The sequence below is a fragment of the Emys orbicularis genome, chromosome 20, assembly GCF_028017835.1.
Source record: "Emys orbicularis isolate rEmyOrb1 chromosome 20, rEmyOrb1.hap1, whole genome shotgun sequence".
NCBI lineage: Eukaryota > Metazoa > Chordata > Testudines > Emydidae > Emys > Emys orbicularis.
In genome coordinates, this window is record NC_088702.1 from 7,604,444 (window position 1) to 7,619,308 (window position 14,865).

General features: G+C 57.3%; 1 protein-coding gene across 3 annotated transcripts; it reads right to left on the reverse strand.

The window, feature by feature from the left end:
* Positions 1–3,123: 3,123 nt before the first annotated feature.
* Positions 3,124–14,444, reverse strand: MINDY1 (MINDY lysine 48 deubiquitinase 1). Of its 3 annotated transcripts, none has more exons than XM_065420181.1 (9): positions 13,561–14,444; positions 12,249–12,306; positions 11,554–11,618; positions 8,785–8,943; positions 7,121–7,223; positions 5,838–5,980; positions 5,271–5,450; positions 4,151–4,288; positions 3,124–3,319 (listed from the first exon to the last, which is right to left on the reverse strand). In XM_065420181.1, the coding sequence occupies exons 1-9, from the start codon at positions 14,197–14,199 to the stop codon at positions 3,239–3,241; spliced, it is 1,566 nt and encodes a 521-aa protein (XP_065276253.1). In that variant the 5' UTR covers positions 14,200–14,444; the 3' UTR covers positions 3,124–3,238. The 3 variants fall into 3 exon arrangements, with proteins under 3 accessions (XP_065276253.1, XP_065276255.1, XP_065276254.1); XM_065420183.1 differs by having other exon boundaries at positions 3,124–3,324; positions 4,141–4,261; positions 13,561–13,883; XM_065420182.1 differs by having other exon boundaries at positions 3,124–3,324; positions 4,141–4,288; positions 13,561–13,883.
* Positions 14,445–14,865: the final 421 nt, after the last annotated feature.

The following is a 14,865-nucleotide window of genomic DNA, read 5'->3' on the forward strand; positions in this document are numbered from 1 at the left end:
CAGGTATAGCTATTCCAGAGTAACTCCCAGTCCCGTGGACAAACCCAGACACCAAAACTGGAGAGTGGATAGGGAAGGGGGGGGATGGGTTTAGTCCTGACACAGAACACCCTCTTCTGCCAGAGACCTGCAGGAAGGGAGTTTGTCGAGTCTCAGTCATCTCCAAAAGTGGCCACATCCCCTAAAGACACTGCAGGCAGCCCGTTCTGGAGGCCCCAACAGTTGGAAGGAAAAGGCTGCTGGGCTCGAGACGTGCTTTGGTCATGGGTGAGACACCAAGGACTTTCATTTATTCTCTGTTGCCACCAAAACAACAACAAAACCCCCCAACAGTCTTCACGGTTTATGTAGGACCTACCTAAAGGCACTATGCCTGGCTCGCAGAGGAGCAACTCCCACTGGACTTTAATTGGAATTTGAGGGGGGGGGGTTGTGTTCTTTGCAAGGGGCAGAATGCCCCCCCACCCCACCCATGCTGGATGGACAAACAGATGGACATCCCTCCTCCCCCCTCGGGGGAGAGACAAACACCTAGCAGACTGGAGCCCGAGGGCTGGATTGGACAGACAAGCCCTGGAGACTGACATACAGAAAGTCATCACGCCAGTCCTAGGGAGACAGACACACCCCATGAGCAGCCTAGGAACAAGCCCGCAGCCCTAGACACACCCCGTCCCCCAAACCATTACACCAGCACCCTAGGGAAAGACACTTTTATTTCCAAACGTCTAAGGCAGTGTTACAAATAACGGAGAGTAGAAAAGAAAGAGTAAAACTCGTTGAGCCCGAGAGTGTCAGAGCTTGGGGACAGAGCCCAGCCCACTGTCAAAGGGAGTGCCCAGGCGCCTACCGCAGAAGGGTCGTTCGTATCCTCAAGGTTTGATCCTGATCCCATTCAATCCGCGGGGTGGAGGTGGGGGACGTCACAGGATGAGGAGCGGGGCAGGGTTAACCAACACGTGGTAGCCACCCTGATCCCTTTTCCTAAACATGCCCCTCCCCACTGCAGCTTTTCTGGGGAGGAGGCTGTCTAGACGAGGATGAGGTATCGGGCAGAACCAGAAAAGGACAGGAACAAGAGATGCTTTTTGTGGGATATTGGACATTTTTGTGGGCTCGGCCACCGCTGACCTGGAATGGCCACAAGCATCTCGGTCAATTCTCCTCCTCCCTGGTAGGCGCTGGGATCCAGTGTGCAGTCACCCGGGAGCCGGGGTAACTGCACTCTCCCCCACTCGAGCTGCAAGTCCTGCTGGCTGCTGCTAGACCAGGAGTGTCCTGCATCACTCAGCAACTTGCAAAGCTCCGAGTGCCTCCCCCGACCCAGCTAGGTGGCTGCTGATGCCAACGAGGTTCGGCCCAGGCAACGACCCACCATCCTTCCTCGGGCTGTGTTCCACAGGGCCTGGTTTAACCCATCCCTGCTGGAGGGAGGACGCTGCCATGGCGGAGAGGGCTAAGGGAAAGCTTCGTCCCAGCAGGGAATTTACATCCAAACCCGCCCCCTGGCTCTGAGCGCTTTACTCTGTAATTATTTCAATGCACCCTGAAAATGCGCTTCCTGCAGCTCGGATCGCGTCACTGGGCTGGACAGAGAGTTCTGACCCGACAGATCCCCCCCGGATCCACTCGCTCCTCAGCCAACGCTGCTTTAGTTAATTAGAACCGATGGCCTTGCCCGCCGAATTCCCAGCGGCACCGCTGAGTGCAGGATCAGGCCCGCCCAAGGGGAGACTAGATGGGATGGGCTCGTTCAGATTCTGCGCTCGCCCTGCCATGAGAATCGAAACAAGGAGGCAGCAACTCAGAGCATTCCTTGCACCTGCGGCAGGAGAGGGACACACGGGTGTCCCTCCACCTTTGTAAGTGCTCCCCCTGCACCAGAGATCCTGCACTGAATTCACGAGAGGCACCGGGCAGCTGCCTGGCACGCTTGGTGGGTTAGCTGCCCCTGCCCGAGGGAGGCTGGCAGCTGCCGCTTCGTCCCTGTTAAATAAGCCTCTGTGTTTTCACAGCATCACAGCTGCTTCTATCTGTGGATTCCAAAGCATCTGAGGAAGGAGTGGGTGCACCGGTACCATCACCCCCTTTTCTCCCCTCCGCCCCCCGCTTTATCAGATGGAGAAATGGAGGAACGGGGGGGGGGGGGGAAGCAACTTGCTCCAGCATCCCACAGCAAGTCAGGGTGAGAGCTGGGAATGGAACCCAGGAGTCCTGGCTCCCACCCCCACCCTGCTCTAAGCACTGATCCCACTTCCCTCCAAGAGCTGGGAATAGAACCCAGGAGTCCTGGCTCCCACCCCCACCCTGCTCTAAGCACTGATCCCACTTCCCTCCAAGAGCTGGGAATAGAACCCAGGAGTCCTGGCTCCCAGCCCCACCCTGCTCTAAGCACTAGACCCTACTCCGCTCCCAGAGCTGGGAATGGAACCCAGGAGTCCTGGCTCCCAGCCCCACCCTGCTCTAAGCACTAGACCCTACTCCACTCCCAGAGCTGGGAATAGAACCCAGGAGTCCTGGCTCCCAGCCCCACCCCTCTATCCACTAGACCCTACTCCACTCCCAGAGCTGGGAATAGAACCCAGGAGTCCTGGCTCCCAGCCCCACCCCTCTATCCACTAGACCCTACTCCACTCCCAGAGCTGGGAATAGAACCCAGGAGTCCTGGCTCCCAGCCCCACCCCTCTATCCACTAGACCCTACTCCGCTCCCGGAGCTGGGAATGGAACCCAGGAGTCTGGGCTCTGATCACTGACCTCTGCCTCCACCACAGAGCTCTGCAGGGAGGAAGCTCTGAGGGTGCCAGCGGGAGCGAGAGCAGCCCCGGGCCTGGCCCCGGCGTGAGCTGGGAGAGGAGAACACTCGGCATCTTTGGTGAGAGCTCAGAATTGCGAGGTACAGCTGAGGGCGTCGGGGGCGAGGAGAAACCACAGGCGATGCACAGCCCAGCTGGACTCTGCCCTGCGAGGTCCCTCCCGGCCCCCACGCACTGCGATGCACAGGCCAGGGGCCGGGGAAACGCCAGCAGCACGGCCCGAGGTTTCACCCCCGCAGTGCGGGAGCCAGGACCGAGTTCTTAGGGACGCGGGTCCTGTGCTGGGGAGGGCGGCGGGCGGGGGAACCGGAGGCGAGGTGAGGCGAGCCCCGCAGGGGCTGTCGTCTGGGAGTCTTTACGGTGACGCGGCAGGACCGTGGGAGAGCGAGGGGTCCGAAAGCAGCAGGCAGGGGGCGAGCGGCTCTAGAGGAGGACGCAGTCCGACTCCTGCTTGTGTCTCTGCCTGCGTTCCCCGGCCGGCCGGCTGGACGGCTGAGCTCTCCCCTGAAACCAAGGAGACGAAAAAGCAGCCGCTGCCTTCAGCGATCTCAGGGTGCTTTTCAGACCAGTCCCATTCCCCTCCCCTCCCCACCAATAGCCTCTCCTAGGAAGGGGCAATGGAAGCAAAGAGAGGGGAAGTGACTTGGCACATGGCCTTGGCGCAGCCAGGGATGGAACCCAGGTGTCCTGGCACCAGCTCCCTGCTCTAATCATTAGGCAATACTCCTCCCAGAGCTAGGAATCTGAGTCAATGGGTCCCCACTTCCAGGACTGCACCCTCCATAGGCGTCTCCCCCCTGGCACCCTCCACGGGCTTGGGAACAGAACCCAGGTGCCCGGCCTCACTTCCAGGCTCCAGTCGCTGTCCTGAGAGATGCAGCAGCTGCTGCAGCGGAGAACACGGAGGCTTTGGAGTTAGATTCCCATGCAAAGCCGCAGATCCCCGCTCCGCCCTCTGCCACGGAGCAAAGGCCTGCGGGCCGCAGCTAGGCCGTGGGGAGGAGGAGACAGAATTGCACAGGACGGAGTAGCAGTCCCAGCACCACCGAGTGTGACCGGCGCGTCGTCCCCACACAAGAGGGACGGTCGGGCTGAGCAACTCCTGGGTGAGAGGGTTAAAGGGAGGCTGGAATGGACCCACCCTGCCCCACCCTGCAGGCACGAGTTCGAGTCTCACTCGCTGTAGGAGGGTGCCACCCCCACAGCTCCCCCTGTTGGCCGGTCTAGGAGCAGCACTGACAGGCTCCCCAGAATCCCTGAGGAAGGAAGGTCCTCATAGCAGGGGAGTGGGATGGGGCTGCAACGTATTCTGGGAGGGAGGCCAGGGCCCATTACCTGCGCAGGAGGCGTCGCTGGCTGCTGCTGCTGCTGCTGCTGGTATTCCTCCTGCTGCAGCTGGCGCGCAAGCTCTAGGTCGCTCAGGGCAGAGGGGCCTTGCTGCTGTTGCTGCAAGGACAGGGCTATCATGTAGTCCTGGGGGCAAGGGGGGGGGAAAAGACGTGGTCAGTGCTGGGACTTCCAGGGAGTGAGATACACGGAAGAGGAGGAGATCTTATATCCCAGAGGGTTCCAAAGCCCTACACAAATTGTGCACGTACAGGATCACTCGCCCAGCGCTGGCATGCGGCCACCTCTGGGGAGCAACGCAGCAGGTGTGCAAAGAGGGCTCACTCGCCCAGTGCTGGCATGCGGCCACCTCTGGGGAGCAACGCAGCAGGTGTGCAAAGAGGGCTCACTCGCCCAGCGCTGGCATGCGGCCACCTCTGGGGAGCAACGCAGCAGGTGTGCAAAGAGGGCTCACTCGCCCAGCGCTGGCATGCGGCCACCTCTGGGGAGCAACGCAGCAGTCATTTAACAGTGCTGCAAAACACTTAGGGGCAGGAACTAGAGACAAGTCGCTGAGGAGGTACGTCAGTCTCAACAGGCCTCTGCATGAATTCACTTTAGCAGTGGTTATCGGGAGAGGGGGGTTTGGAAGGCTCGGAGGCTCTGGGCTAGGTCACCTGTCCGCAATGACCCCCTCTCCCCGCCCCCAGAGGTTCTATCAACCTTGCTCTATGGGGAGTGTGTGTGCAGGGGGGGATGGAAGCTCAGAGGGGTTAAGAGACAGAGCCACCCAGAGAGATCCTGAGCTCCTATCTCCCTCACTGACCACCCAGGACAGCTCCCAGGAGCCCTGGCTCCCAGCGTCACCCCGCTCTAACCGCTAGACAACATTGTCCTAAAGATAAGGATCCTGCTACAGTAGATATCGATTCCTGGAGGTGACACATTTCAGTCAGAAGAGCAGGAGAGCTACAAATTCCATTCTCTAGGCCACATATCCTGCCTGGAGCTGGAAAGGAACCCAGGAGTCCTGAAGCCCAGCCCCCTCTGCTCTAACCACTCAGCTACAATAATGTAACTAACCACCTCCCAGCGCAGTCGGGCCTCCGCTGAGCCGTTTGTTTCCTACCTGGTCCACCTGCCTCTGCTCCTGGGGGGAGCTGCCGGCCGCCTCCTTCCCCAGGGTCTGGCTCAGGTGGAACTCGGCGTCACAGAAGCAGCTGTCCCCATCCACGTTGTGCAGGCTCTCCCAGGTCACCTTCTCCTCCTGCAGGAAGCCCTGGTCCGTGACCAGCAGATATAGGTGGCCCTGTGGAGAGATGAATAAGAGACAGCGTCCACTTGAGAGCCCTCGGAAGGCGGGCGGAGCAGCAGCCTGTGATTCACAATGGGGACGTCGCAATCAAGGGGTCACCATCACCCCACCTCTAGTGGGGCACACAAGCCTCCATGCAAGGCAGGAAAGGGTTAATGGGCTACTGAAGGCCCAAATAGAGACACTGGGGAAACTGAGGCACGGCTGCCACAAATGCCGCACCGGGCCATAAAGGGCTGTGCTGGGGCAGCAGCTGTGCCTCTGTTTCCCCAATGTCTCTATTTGGGCCTTCAGTAGCCCATTAACCCTTTCCTGGAGCCTCCCCAGCACGCAGCAGCGGTTATGGAAGGCAGAGGTGTGGGTGGAAGGGGCCGGGCTGACCTGGTGCTTGATCATGGTGCTGAAGTGGTTGTTTCTGAAGAAGACGCTCAGCTCCCCCTCTTTGACCGCGGCCGTGAGCTCGCACAGCCCGTGGTAGGTCAGCTGGGTGGCTGTGGACTCCAGGAACTGCTCGGCGATCAGGCCTGGGGCGGAGAAACGAGTTGTCAGCTGGGGTGGGGTGCAGGTGTGAACAGGGGTGGGGTTGTTAGACCGGCGCTCAGCATGGTGCTGGGTGTGAAACCGGTTCAGCTTGCACCTACAAATTGACTGACAGTAGCTAAATCCATTTACCAAACCAGAGACAGAGGGAAGGGAAGTAACTTGCTCAGTGTCAGAGCAGGGAACGGAACCCAGGTCTCCTGCGTCCCAATCCAGCGCCTTACCCACTGGGCCACTCTGCCTAGCGACCCACAGCTTGGGAAGCACATGCCTAGAGCGAACAAGCTGCAGCTTCACCGAGCAGCAGTAGGGGCTGGGAGGAAATACCTTTGGGGTGGGGGGGTACAGGTGCTCTGCCGAGCAGTGGTTTAGCTCCCTCCATGCCTGTAAAGGAGTCAGCGTTTGCCCAGGCAGCCAGGGAATGGCTCTGATGCCTCGTCCCCAGCTAACCCTCCTGGGCGCAACCTGACGGCCCGGTTGTCTGACGCCAGCAAGGGCAACCCAGCAAGGCCTTGAACGGAAACGCAGCCAGGCGCAGGGTGGCTCCTCCCTGAGCTTTTCCCACCTGCCGACACTGGGTGGGCTGGTGGAAATGGGGTGAGGGGGAGTGTCCCACCTGCAGCACCCCCGCCCTCAACGCAGCCAGGCCCCTCAAAAGGCCGGATGCACATCCTCCGATTCCCTGGGGAACCCCAGTTCCTCGCTGCCCGTGAGCAAGCCTGTACCCTGGTTATTCTGCACTCTTCCGCTGGCACACGGGGGGGTCCCCTAAGGGTGGCACAGGCTCCCATAACCCCTGATTAGGGGAGACTGTACCCTCCCCCCGTACCAGTGCAGGGGTGAATCTGGCCATGGGGTCTACTCCATTGCAGATCTGAAATCTCTTCCCTCACAATGCCCCTAACGAGGGGCGAGTGCCCTCTGGTGTTCGGGGGGGGGGGGGGGGGGAAGAAGCTCGGCGCCTTGCAGGACGGGGGAGGTACAGCTAAAAAGATAATCAGCTCGTTGTTCCTCCTCTGTTAACAATGTCAGGAGCCCCCGAAGGCCAGGGGAGCCCCAGCACCCAGGACGTCCCCCCCGTGCCCAGGTCGGGGAGTTGAGCTCTCCGGGGGATGGGGATTTACCTTCGGTGACCAGGTTGGGGTCACTCGAGTGCTTGCAGGTGATGATCTTCTCCACTAGCTGGTTGTAGCTCAGCGTGCCCACGGCCTGGGCCGCGTCCGGGCTCTGGAGGAGAAGGGGGGAGGGGGAAGGAGATGGCCCAAGGAGGGCTCCCGAGAGGGTTTTTTAAGCCAGGCCAGAAGGGAAAGCGCAGGCCTGACCGGTCGCTACCCTGCGGCCCCTTTGCGCCAGCGAGGACGGTGCACAGGGAGTTTAATGCCCGTGCAACCTGCCCCTCTGCCCCTCAAGGGGATGCTCCCCTCAAGCAGAGCCAGCCCTGCACCCAATCCAGGGTTCTGGCGCAGCCCTGCGCTCTGGCTATCCATTGCCTTGCAAAGCCCCAAGGGGGGCCGAAGAACCAGAGGGTCCAGTAAGGGCCAGATGGGTGCCCACTGCCCCTGCTTCGGGGCGGTGCAGGCTGCCTGCCCTCTGTGCCGCTGCCAGCAATGGGGCAAACCTGCCCTGGTGTCGCCATTGGTCTTTTAGCTACACCTTTGGTTTTAAGTTGTAAATGAAGGAGACCGGGGCCCCTGGTTATTCCCAGATCTGGGACAGCCAGGCCACCACACTGCTCCCCTGCCCCCACTTGTCCTGGAAGAAGGCAGCCCATCCTTCTGTATGGGGAGATCTCAGCCAGAGTGGCCCGCTCCATCCTCAGCTCTCTGCTGGGCAGCCAACGAGGGCGGCTCTTACGTTGGTGGCTTTTTGGGGGTGCAATCCGGACACATCTGCTCTGAAAATGGGACCGGAGCCCCGTTCCGGGGGGGGCAGAGTGCTTGGTCACTACCAGCCCGGCTGGATTCAAACTAGCAGCCGACGGGCACAGAAAGCCTGGCTCTGTTGAAGCCCACAGGAGTCTCGCCGTCGGCTTCAGCGAGGCCAGGATTTCACCTGCAACCCCCCCGACCCACCCGCTCGCCCTTGTGTCTCAGCATCGACCCAAACACTGGCTCTTGGCCCCAGAGATATTTCTGCTCTTCTCCCGCTATCTGGGGGCTGGGCTCGACTTCCTTCTGCAGTCGGGGCCGAAACTGCCGTCAGCTTGGCACGACCCACAACGTTGCAGAGACAGAATGCACCATCTCCTGCCCGGCTAGACCGTCCCCTCCCACAGACCGTCCCCTCTGTTCTTGGAGCTGACGTGGATGGGTGTCACCCCGCTGTGTGGAGTGACGGCCCTTGAGTGGGCTCCAAACCTTTCGTTTTCCCCCCAGATGTTCCCAGCTACCAGCAGCCATAAGCTGAATTAAGAAGCTCTGGACAGGACTTCAGCTTCGTCAATTCCTAAAACCCCCTCTGAATTTACAGCTGCCTTTGTCCCCGCTCCTATAATAACCATAATGCCATCTAGCTCTTTCCTATTGCTCTTTCACCAGCAGATCTCAAAGCACTTTGCAATGGGGAAACTGAGGCACGGGGCAGGGATGGGACTTGTCCAAGGTCACCCAGCAGGGCAGTGCCAGAGCTGGAGACGCCAGTCAGTGCTACAAGGATCAGTTAAGGACTCTATCCACTAGATCACGCTGTCTCCCCCTCCCCTGCTCCACCCCCCTCCATGCACCGACACACCGGCTCTGGCTTGTATCCATTCGATGCACAGGGTGGACTTTACAGCAACGGCGCTCACCTGCGGGTCCACCAGCCAGCCGTGGTACAGCGGGACGTTCAGGAGATCAAAGACAATGCACTCCGGGGTGTACTCGAAGTCGGAGACGCCCGTGAACCTCACGTTCACGTCGAGCCCCGTGGACAGTTTGGGCAGGACCATCATGGCATCGTTGACGTTCTGGAGTTGGGAAAGAGAGAGGACAGCACCTTGTATAGATAAGAGACAGAGGAGCTGTGGCAAGGGAGGGGCTGGGATTCCTGCTTTCCTCCTATCCCTGCCTTGTCGGTCTCTTTCATCCTGTCGTCACATCGTTCATAAGCACTCCCGAGCAGGGAGAGTCTCTCTGGGACTTGCCTGATCCTCGGCTAGCGTTCCTAGCAGTACCAACTGGGAGTCGGGACTCTCGGGTTCTCTTTCTGGCCCCTCACTTCACCAATCTGTGTCCTCCCAGCACAGGGACCGTCTCTTGTGAGGTCTGCGCAGCATCCAGTACAATGGGGTCCCAATCCCGAATCGGGCACTACTGTCACATTAACTTCCTAGCAGGGCCAGCTGTGAGACTCAGTCAGGACTTGTCTATACAGAGAAATTGACCAGAGGAGCCACTCCAGAATCGCTCCCCGTGTGGACACTCCACTCCAGAACAAGAGTCACTCTGCTCTAGAATAATCAGTGCACTTCCAAAGCGGAGTAATTATTCTGGAATAAAGTCACTTTTATTCTGGAACTGAGCATCCACAAGGACAGCTGCTCCGGAAGAGCTTCTTCGGCACTAGTTATGCCGATCAATTTCCCCGTGTAGACAAGCGCTTGCAAAGTGCTTTGAGCATAGGAATGGCCAGCCTGGATCAGACCCGAGCCCACCTAAAGCCCAGTATCCCAACTCCCACAATGGCCAGCTCCAGATGCCTTAGAGGAAGGTGCACAAACCCCACAGGAGGCAGATGTGGGATGACCAGCCTCACCAAACAGCTCCTCCTAGCCCCTACAGAGATGGATTTCAACCCTGAAGTTCTGTCTCCCTTCCAGTGCTCATATAGTCAGCATTAGCTATTCTAGTTCTGGCTATACTTGTTCTCCATATAGACACCCAACTCCTCTTTGAGCTGTGCTCTATTCTTGGCCTTAGTGGCCTCCAGCAGCAATGAGTTCCACAGGTTAACCACACGTCTCCTTTTATTAGCTTAGAATTTACCACCTTTCAATCTCATCGACTGTCCCCTTGTTCTCAAATAAATGAGAGAGAGAACAGAAGTGCCTGCTCGACATTCTCTGTCCCATTCATTACTGCATATGGTTTTACGGTGTCTCCTCTTAGAATCATAGAATATCAGGATTAGAAGGGACCTCAGATGGTCATCTAGTCCAACCCCCTGCTCAAAGCAGGACCAATCCCCAGACAGATTTTTGCCCTAGATCCCTAAATGGCCCCCTCAAGGATTGAACTCACAACCCTGGGTTTAGCAGGCCAATGCTCAAACTACTGAGCTATCCTTCCCCCCCATTTGCCTCCTCTGTAAGGTAAAACAATCTCAATGTTTCCAATCTCGCTGCATCGCAGTCTTTTCAGGCCTCCAGCCATTCTCGCTGCCCTTCTCTGAACCCCGCGCTAGTTCTGCCCTATCCTTTTGGGGCTGGGGTAACCAGTGCTGCATACAGTAACTAAAGGAGGCTGCACAGCGGATCGAAATCCAGACAAGATGCTCATGTGGAACGGAGGACACAGGTCTGAAAGGGGCCTTCTGGGTCACTGAGTCCAGCGTCCTGCTAGCACAGACAACCCTGCCACGTCAGCCCATTCAGAAACTGATCAAGCTCCATCTTAACACTAGTTAGGCCATTTCCCCCTCGTATTGGAGGCTGGTCCAGAACCTCCCTCCTCTGGTGGCTAGAAACCCGCTTTTAAATTTCCAGTCTCCATTGACTCCTGGCCAGTTTAATCCCCATTTGTTCTTGGGCCAACACTCTCCTTTAGGTTCAGTGGCTCCTCTCTCACCCTAGTGGAAAGTGCCGTAGAGGCAGAAGGCATCCCGAGTGTGGACACAGGGCGAAGGAAGATGGAGCAGCATGCTCTGAAATTGCCTGCCGCTGCCTGCTCAATCAACTAGTCTGCGTTCAGGCACCTATCTGGCCTTCACCAGCAACAAATGTGAGCGTGGAATTTTTTTTAATCCCTATAACCCAGATGGAAAGTGTTACCTAAATAACTTTTATTTTATTTTATATCAGGGCTGGCCAAATTCACTGACCCTCCGAGCTGCATAGAACAATTTACAGAAGCTCAAGAACTTGGGCACACCTGCCAGGACTTGGGGCTTCTGCCCCACGGGAGGCACTTGCCGGGGCTCGGGGCTCAAGTCTGGTAGGTGGAGAATGGGGGGGGAGCATGGAGGGCTCTGCGAGCCCTCACTAATTGTAAAAGAGTCGCATGTGGCTCGGGAACCACGGTTTGCCCATCCCTGTTTTATATAGACACACACGTTGGGGGTTTTGTTTGTTTAAATAGGTGGAGAAACTGAGGCACCGGGCAGATTAAGTGGCTCGCACAAGGGCATCAACCGGGCCAATGGCAGAACAAGTTCCTGTCCAGCGCTCTAACTGCTAGACTACTCTTGCTAGCTACACAGCTCCCTGATTTGCAGATTCCTTTTGCAGCGCACGAGGTCTCTCCCCCTCGCAGTGGGGCTGCGGTTCAGGATGACAGGATAGGCATTTTTAAACCCTGCCGCCCGGACCTCCCTCGATACTCTGCAGGTGTGTGGGGGGGGTGGATCCAGATGGTCTCACCTGCTGGAAGTTGAGCTGCAACCCTTCCGAATTCTCTTGGGGTTTGATGGACAAGATGCAGTCGCCTTTGAGACAAGAAAACACCCAGTCCCTATTACTGATGGATGGTACTTATATAGTCCCCCAATACCGTAATACCTGGGCGCCATTCTCTAATATTTTTATCCTCACAGCCCCCTCCCCCCCGTGAGCCAGAACAGGGCTATTATCCCTATTGTACAGATGGGGAAACTGGGGCACAGAGAGGCTAAGTGACTTGACCAAGGTCACACAGGGAGTCTGTGGCAGAGCCGGGAACTGGAGTCTCCTTTTTGCCTATCCCTGGGCGTGGGCTGGATCTAGATGATGGTGAAGATGGTAACTCCTGCACAGCTTCAATGGAAAGGCCCCTTTGATGGCTCTCAGTCTAGCCCTGCAGCATGGTCCTGATGGGATCAGGGGATGAAGACTGGGATGGAGGGAGTGGGGTGGGGGGAACAGAACAGAGACGCACTAAATGCAGCCCGTTTCCCATTTGTGTTTGGGGCAGGGGAGAAAGGCACCCACACAAGCAGGCAGGAGGGTCCGGTCCTGTCTTCTTCTTTGTGTACCTAGAATTCCCAGAGAAGCGGATGGGAATCTTGAGCACCCCAGGAACACAGCATAGCTCTGGGAAGCCCAGTCCCCTCAGGTGCTCTCCTGAATTCACCACTTACCGAGATGCGCCATCAACTCGTCCGACGTGATCACTTCCTTCTGGGGGGAGAGCTTCACCTGCAGACAGAGGGGGGGTGGGGAAGTTAGCGAAGGACCCTCTCTCCCAGCACTGTTTTGACCCTCGAGGCTTCCCCTTGAATCAGGGCACAGGGATAATCAATACCAATAACATCCTTACGTAGATTTGCCATGCCACATGAGATGGTCCAGCTAACCCGGTAGCCCCGCTTCAGCCATAACGGGTCAGACACTTGGTCCATCTAGTCTGCCTCCTGCCATACTGATTCAGACCATTAGCCCTCATAACCCATTATCCCATGTCGGGAAACCCACACCACCACCAGCCAACACCTGATGTTTCAGAAGATGGAAATAAAACAACCACCCCACCATAAGGTGGCACTTACAGGACTTTTCATCCATCAATTGCTAAACACTTTCCCACACCGCATCAGTCGCGTTATCCCCATTTTACAGATGGGGAAACTGAGGCACATAGCGGGGCAGTGACTTGCCCAAGGTCATACAGCAAATCAGCGGCAGGGTTGGGAATAGAACCCAGGTTTCCCGAGTTCAGGCCCTGATCCACTGGGCCCTGCTACCTAGCAACACAGCACGGAGGTAGAAAAATCCTTCCTGATCCCTGCGGTAGCCAGCAGGTGCCCTGAAGCATGAGACTTGACTAGACTTATTTTTACCATAATGTCAGACACATCCCAGGATACCCAGGGCCTGCTCCAAAGCCCACTGCAGGCAATAGGAGTCTTTCCACCAACTTCAGTGGGCTGGCGCCGGCAAGAACCCTGACAACGGGAGTTCAGAACGCCAACGCTTCAGCGGCTGCAGAACAACAGCAGCTTGAGGAGCATGGTGCACGTTTCCCCACACGTGCACAACAGCAGGTAGCTAGCACCACCCATTAAGTTCCCCCTTGCGGCAGGTTTCCCCCGTGTCCTGGATACCTATCTGGGCCCCATCGTATCTGAGCACTTTATAGCCTCAAGCACCCATGTGGGGCTGGGCGATTATCCCCATTTTACATCTGGGGAAACTGAGGCATGGAGATGCTAATGACTGGTGTCTCAGCGTCTGTGGCAGAGCAGGAACTTGAACCTGGGTCTTCCCAGTGCTAGGTCAGTGTCCTAACCCTGGGGCCATCCAACCTCTCAGTACAAGTAGCCTCCTCTGTGCCACTAGATAGCAGCCTCTCACATGAACTACATTCGATCTCTAGGTCCTTACCGCCCCCTCCTCGCGCCCAGCGCCCCTGCTCTGAACGGCAGTACTGGGCCTCCCCTAGCTCCCACCTACCTTCCACTGCAGGAACAGGATGTTCATGATGGCCAGGAGTGGGCAGGGCCCGTTCTCACACTGGGTGATGATGGGTGTCCTCTCCCCTTTCCAGCTGATCCACTTCACACAATAGAAGTCAGGCTCGGGCTCGCCGGCTGGGGGCCGGGCCTTGGTGGCGTCAGATGCCTGCTCTGCGGTGCCTGGGCTAAGGCTGGAGATGGGGTCGTCCGGCGGGGAGTCAACGCCTCCCATTTGGATGCTCCCGCTTGGGGGAGGCTGCTTCTCTTTGGGGTCCGCTCTTCCTTCTGGCTCCCCACGCTCCAGCCGCCTGGCTTCGTCACTGGGCCCTGCTCCCGGGGACGGATCCTTCCTTGGGGTGTCCTCATGCTCCCGGCCTGCGGCCTGCTGGCAGCTCGAGCTGCCCTGCCCAGAAGGAGCCTCCTCGCTATGCGTTACCCCAATCCCCTTTGGGCTTCCTGGCTCCTGCCCATTCAGCATGCGGCCTTGCCCTGCTGCAGCCTGGGTTCCATCCCCCATGCCAGCAGTGTCCTCCTCTAGCCCCAGAGGGGCTTGGCAGATTTCAGGTGTGGTGACTTCCGTGTTTACATCGTCCCCTTTCGTAGCCATGGGATCCACCTGCTCGAGTCGGGGCTCCATCTGGCCCAGACAAAACCCCTTCCACAGTGCCCCTCGGTGTCCTTAGTACATTCACCGGGGCAGGGAGCGGATCGCGTGGGCTGGTCCCTCTCCGGCAAGCAGCGCCAGCTACAATCCCGGTTCACTTTCCGCTGCAGTCTGACTGTCGCGTATTTCGCTCCCGTCCCTGACTCTACAAATTCTCAGGGAAGCCGATTCCACTGAACACGACTGGAGGGGGGTAACCAACAACAACCACCACAACCTGCTTCTGAAAAAAAAAAAAAAATCCCCACGTCTCAACCTAGCCTTTACAAACACGTCAAGTCTGTCTGTAACAGTCTGTAACAAGTCTGTAACAATCAAGGACTATGTTCCTTTCAAGGATATAAAACTAGTGTGTTTTAAGCAAAATGAACTCTTATTCATTTATCAGGTTCAGAGCGCTTTCCTCTTCCTGTCTATTAATTTAGATTCCCCTTCCTTCCCATTAAATTTGTTCAAATTAATAAAAAAAAGTATATCTAAAAAGGATAAGATTATAATAAATAACTCCTTTTAAAACGGTCTAATTCTTGTTCCAGAATCTATTTAGTTCTGCTTGGTCAATCCAGGGTATTAAAAAAAATAAAATCTGTTAGGCACTTTGAAGTTTCTATGAAAGTTGGTTTTTTAAATGTCCCCGCC

Bases quoted from the DNA above. Each gene is read 5' to 3' on its own strand.
- MINDY1 (XM_065420181.1), bottom strand. From the start codon at position 14,199: ATGGAGCCCCGACTCGAGCAGGTGGATCCCATGGCTACGAAAGGGGAC. The intron at 12,307-13,560 runs GTAGGTGGGAGC...CTCTGTCTGCAG, and splicing joins TCCTGTTCCTGCAGTGGAAG to GTGAAGCTCTCCCCCCAGAA. The intron at 8,944-11,553 runs GTGAGACCATCT...TCCCAACTCCAG, and splicing joins TGCAGCTCAACTTCCAGCAG to AACGTCAACGATGCCATGAT.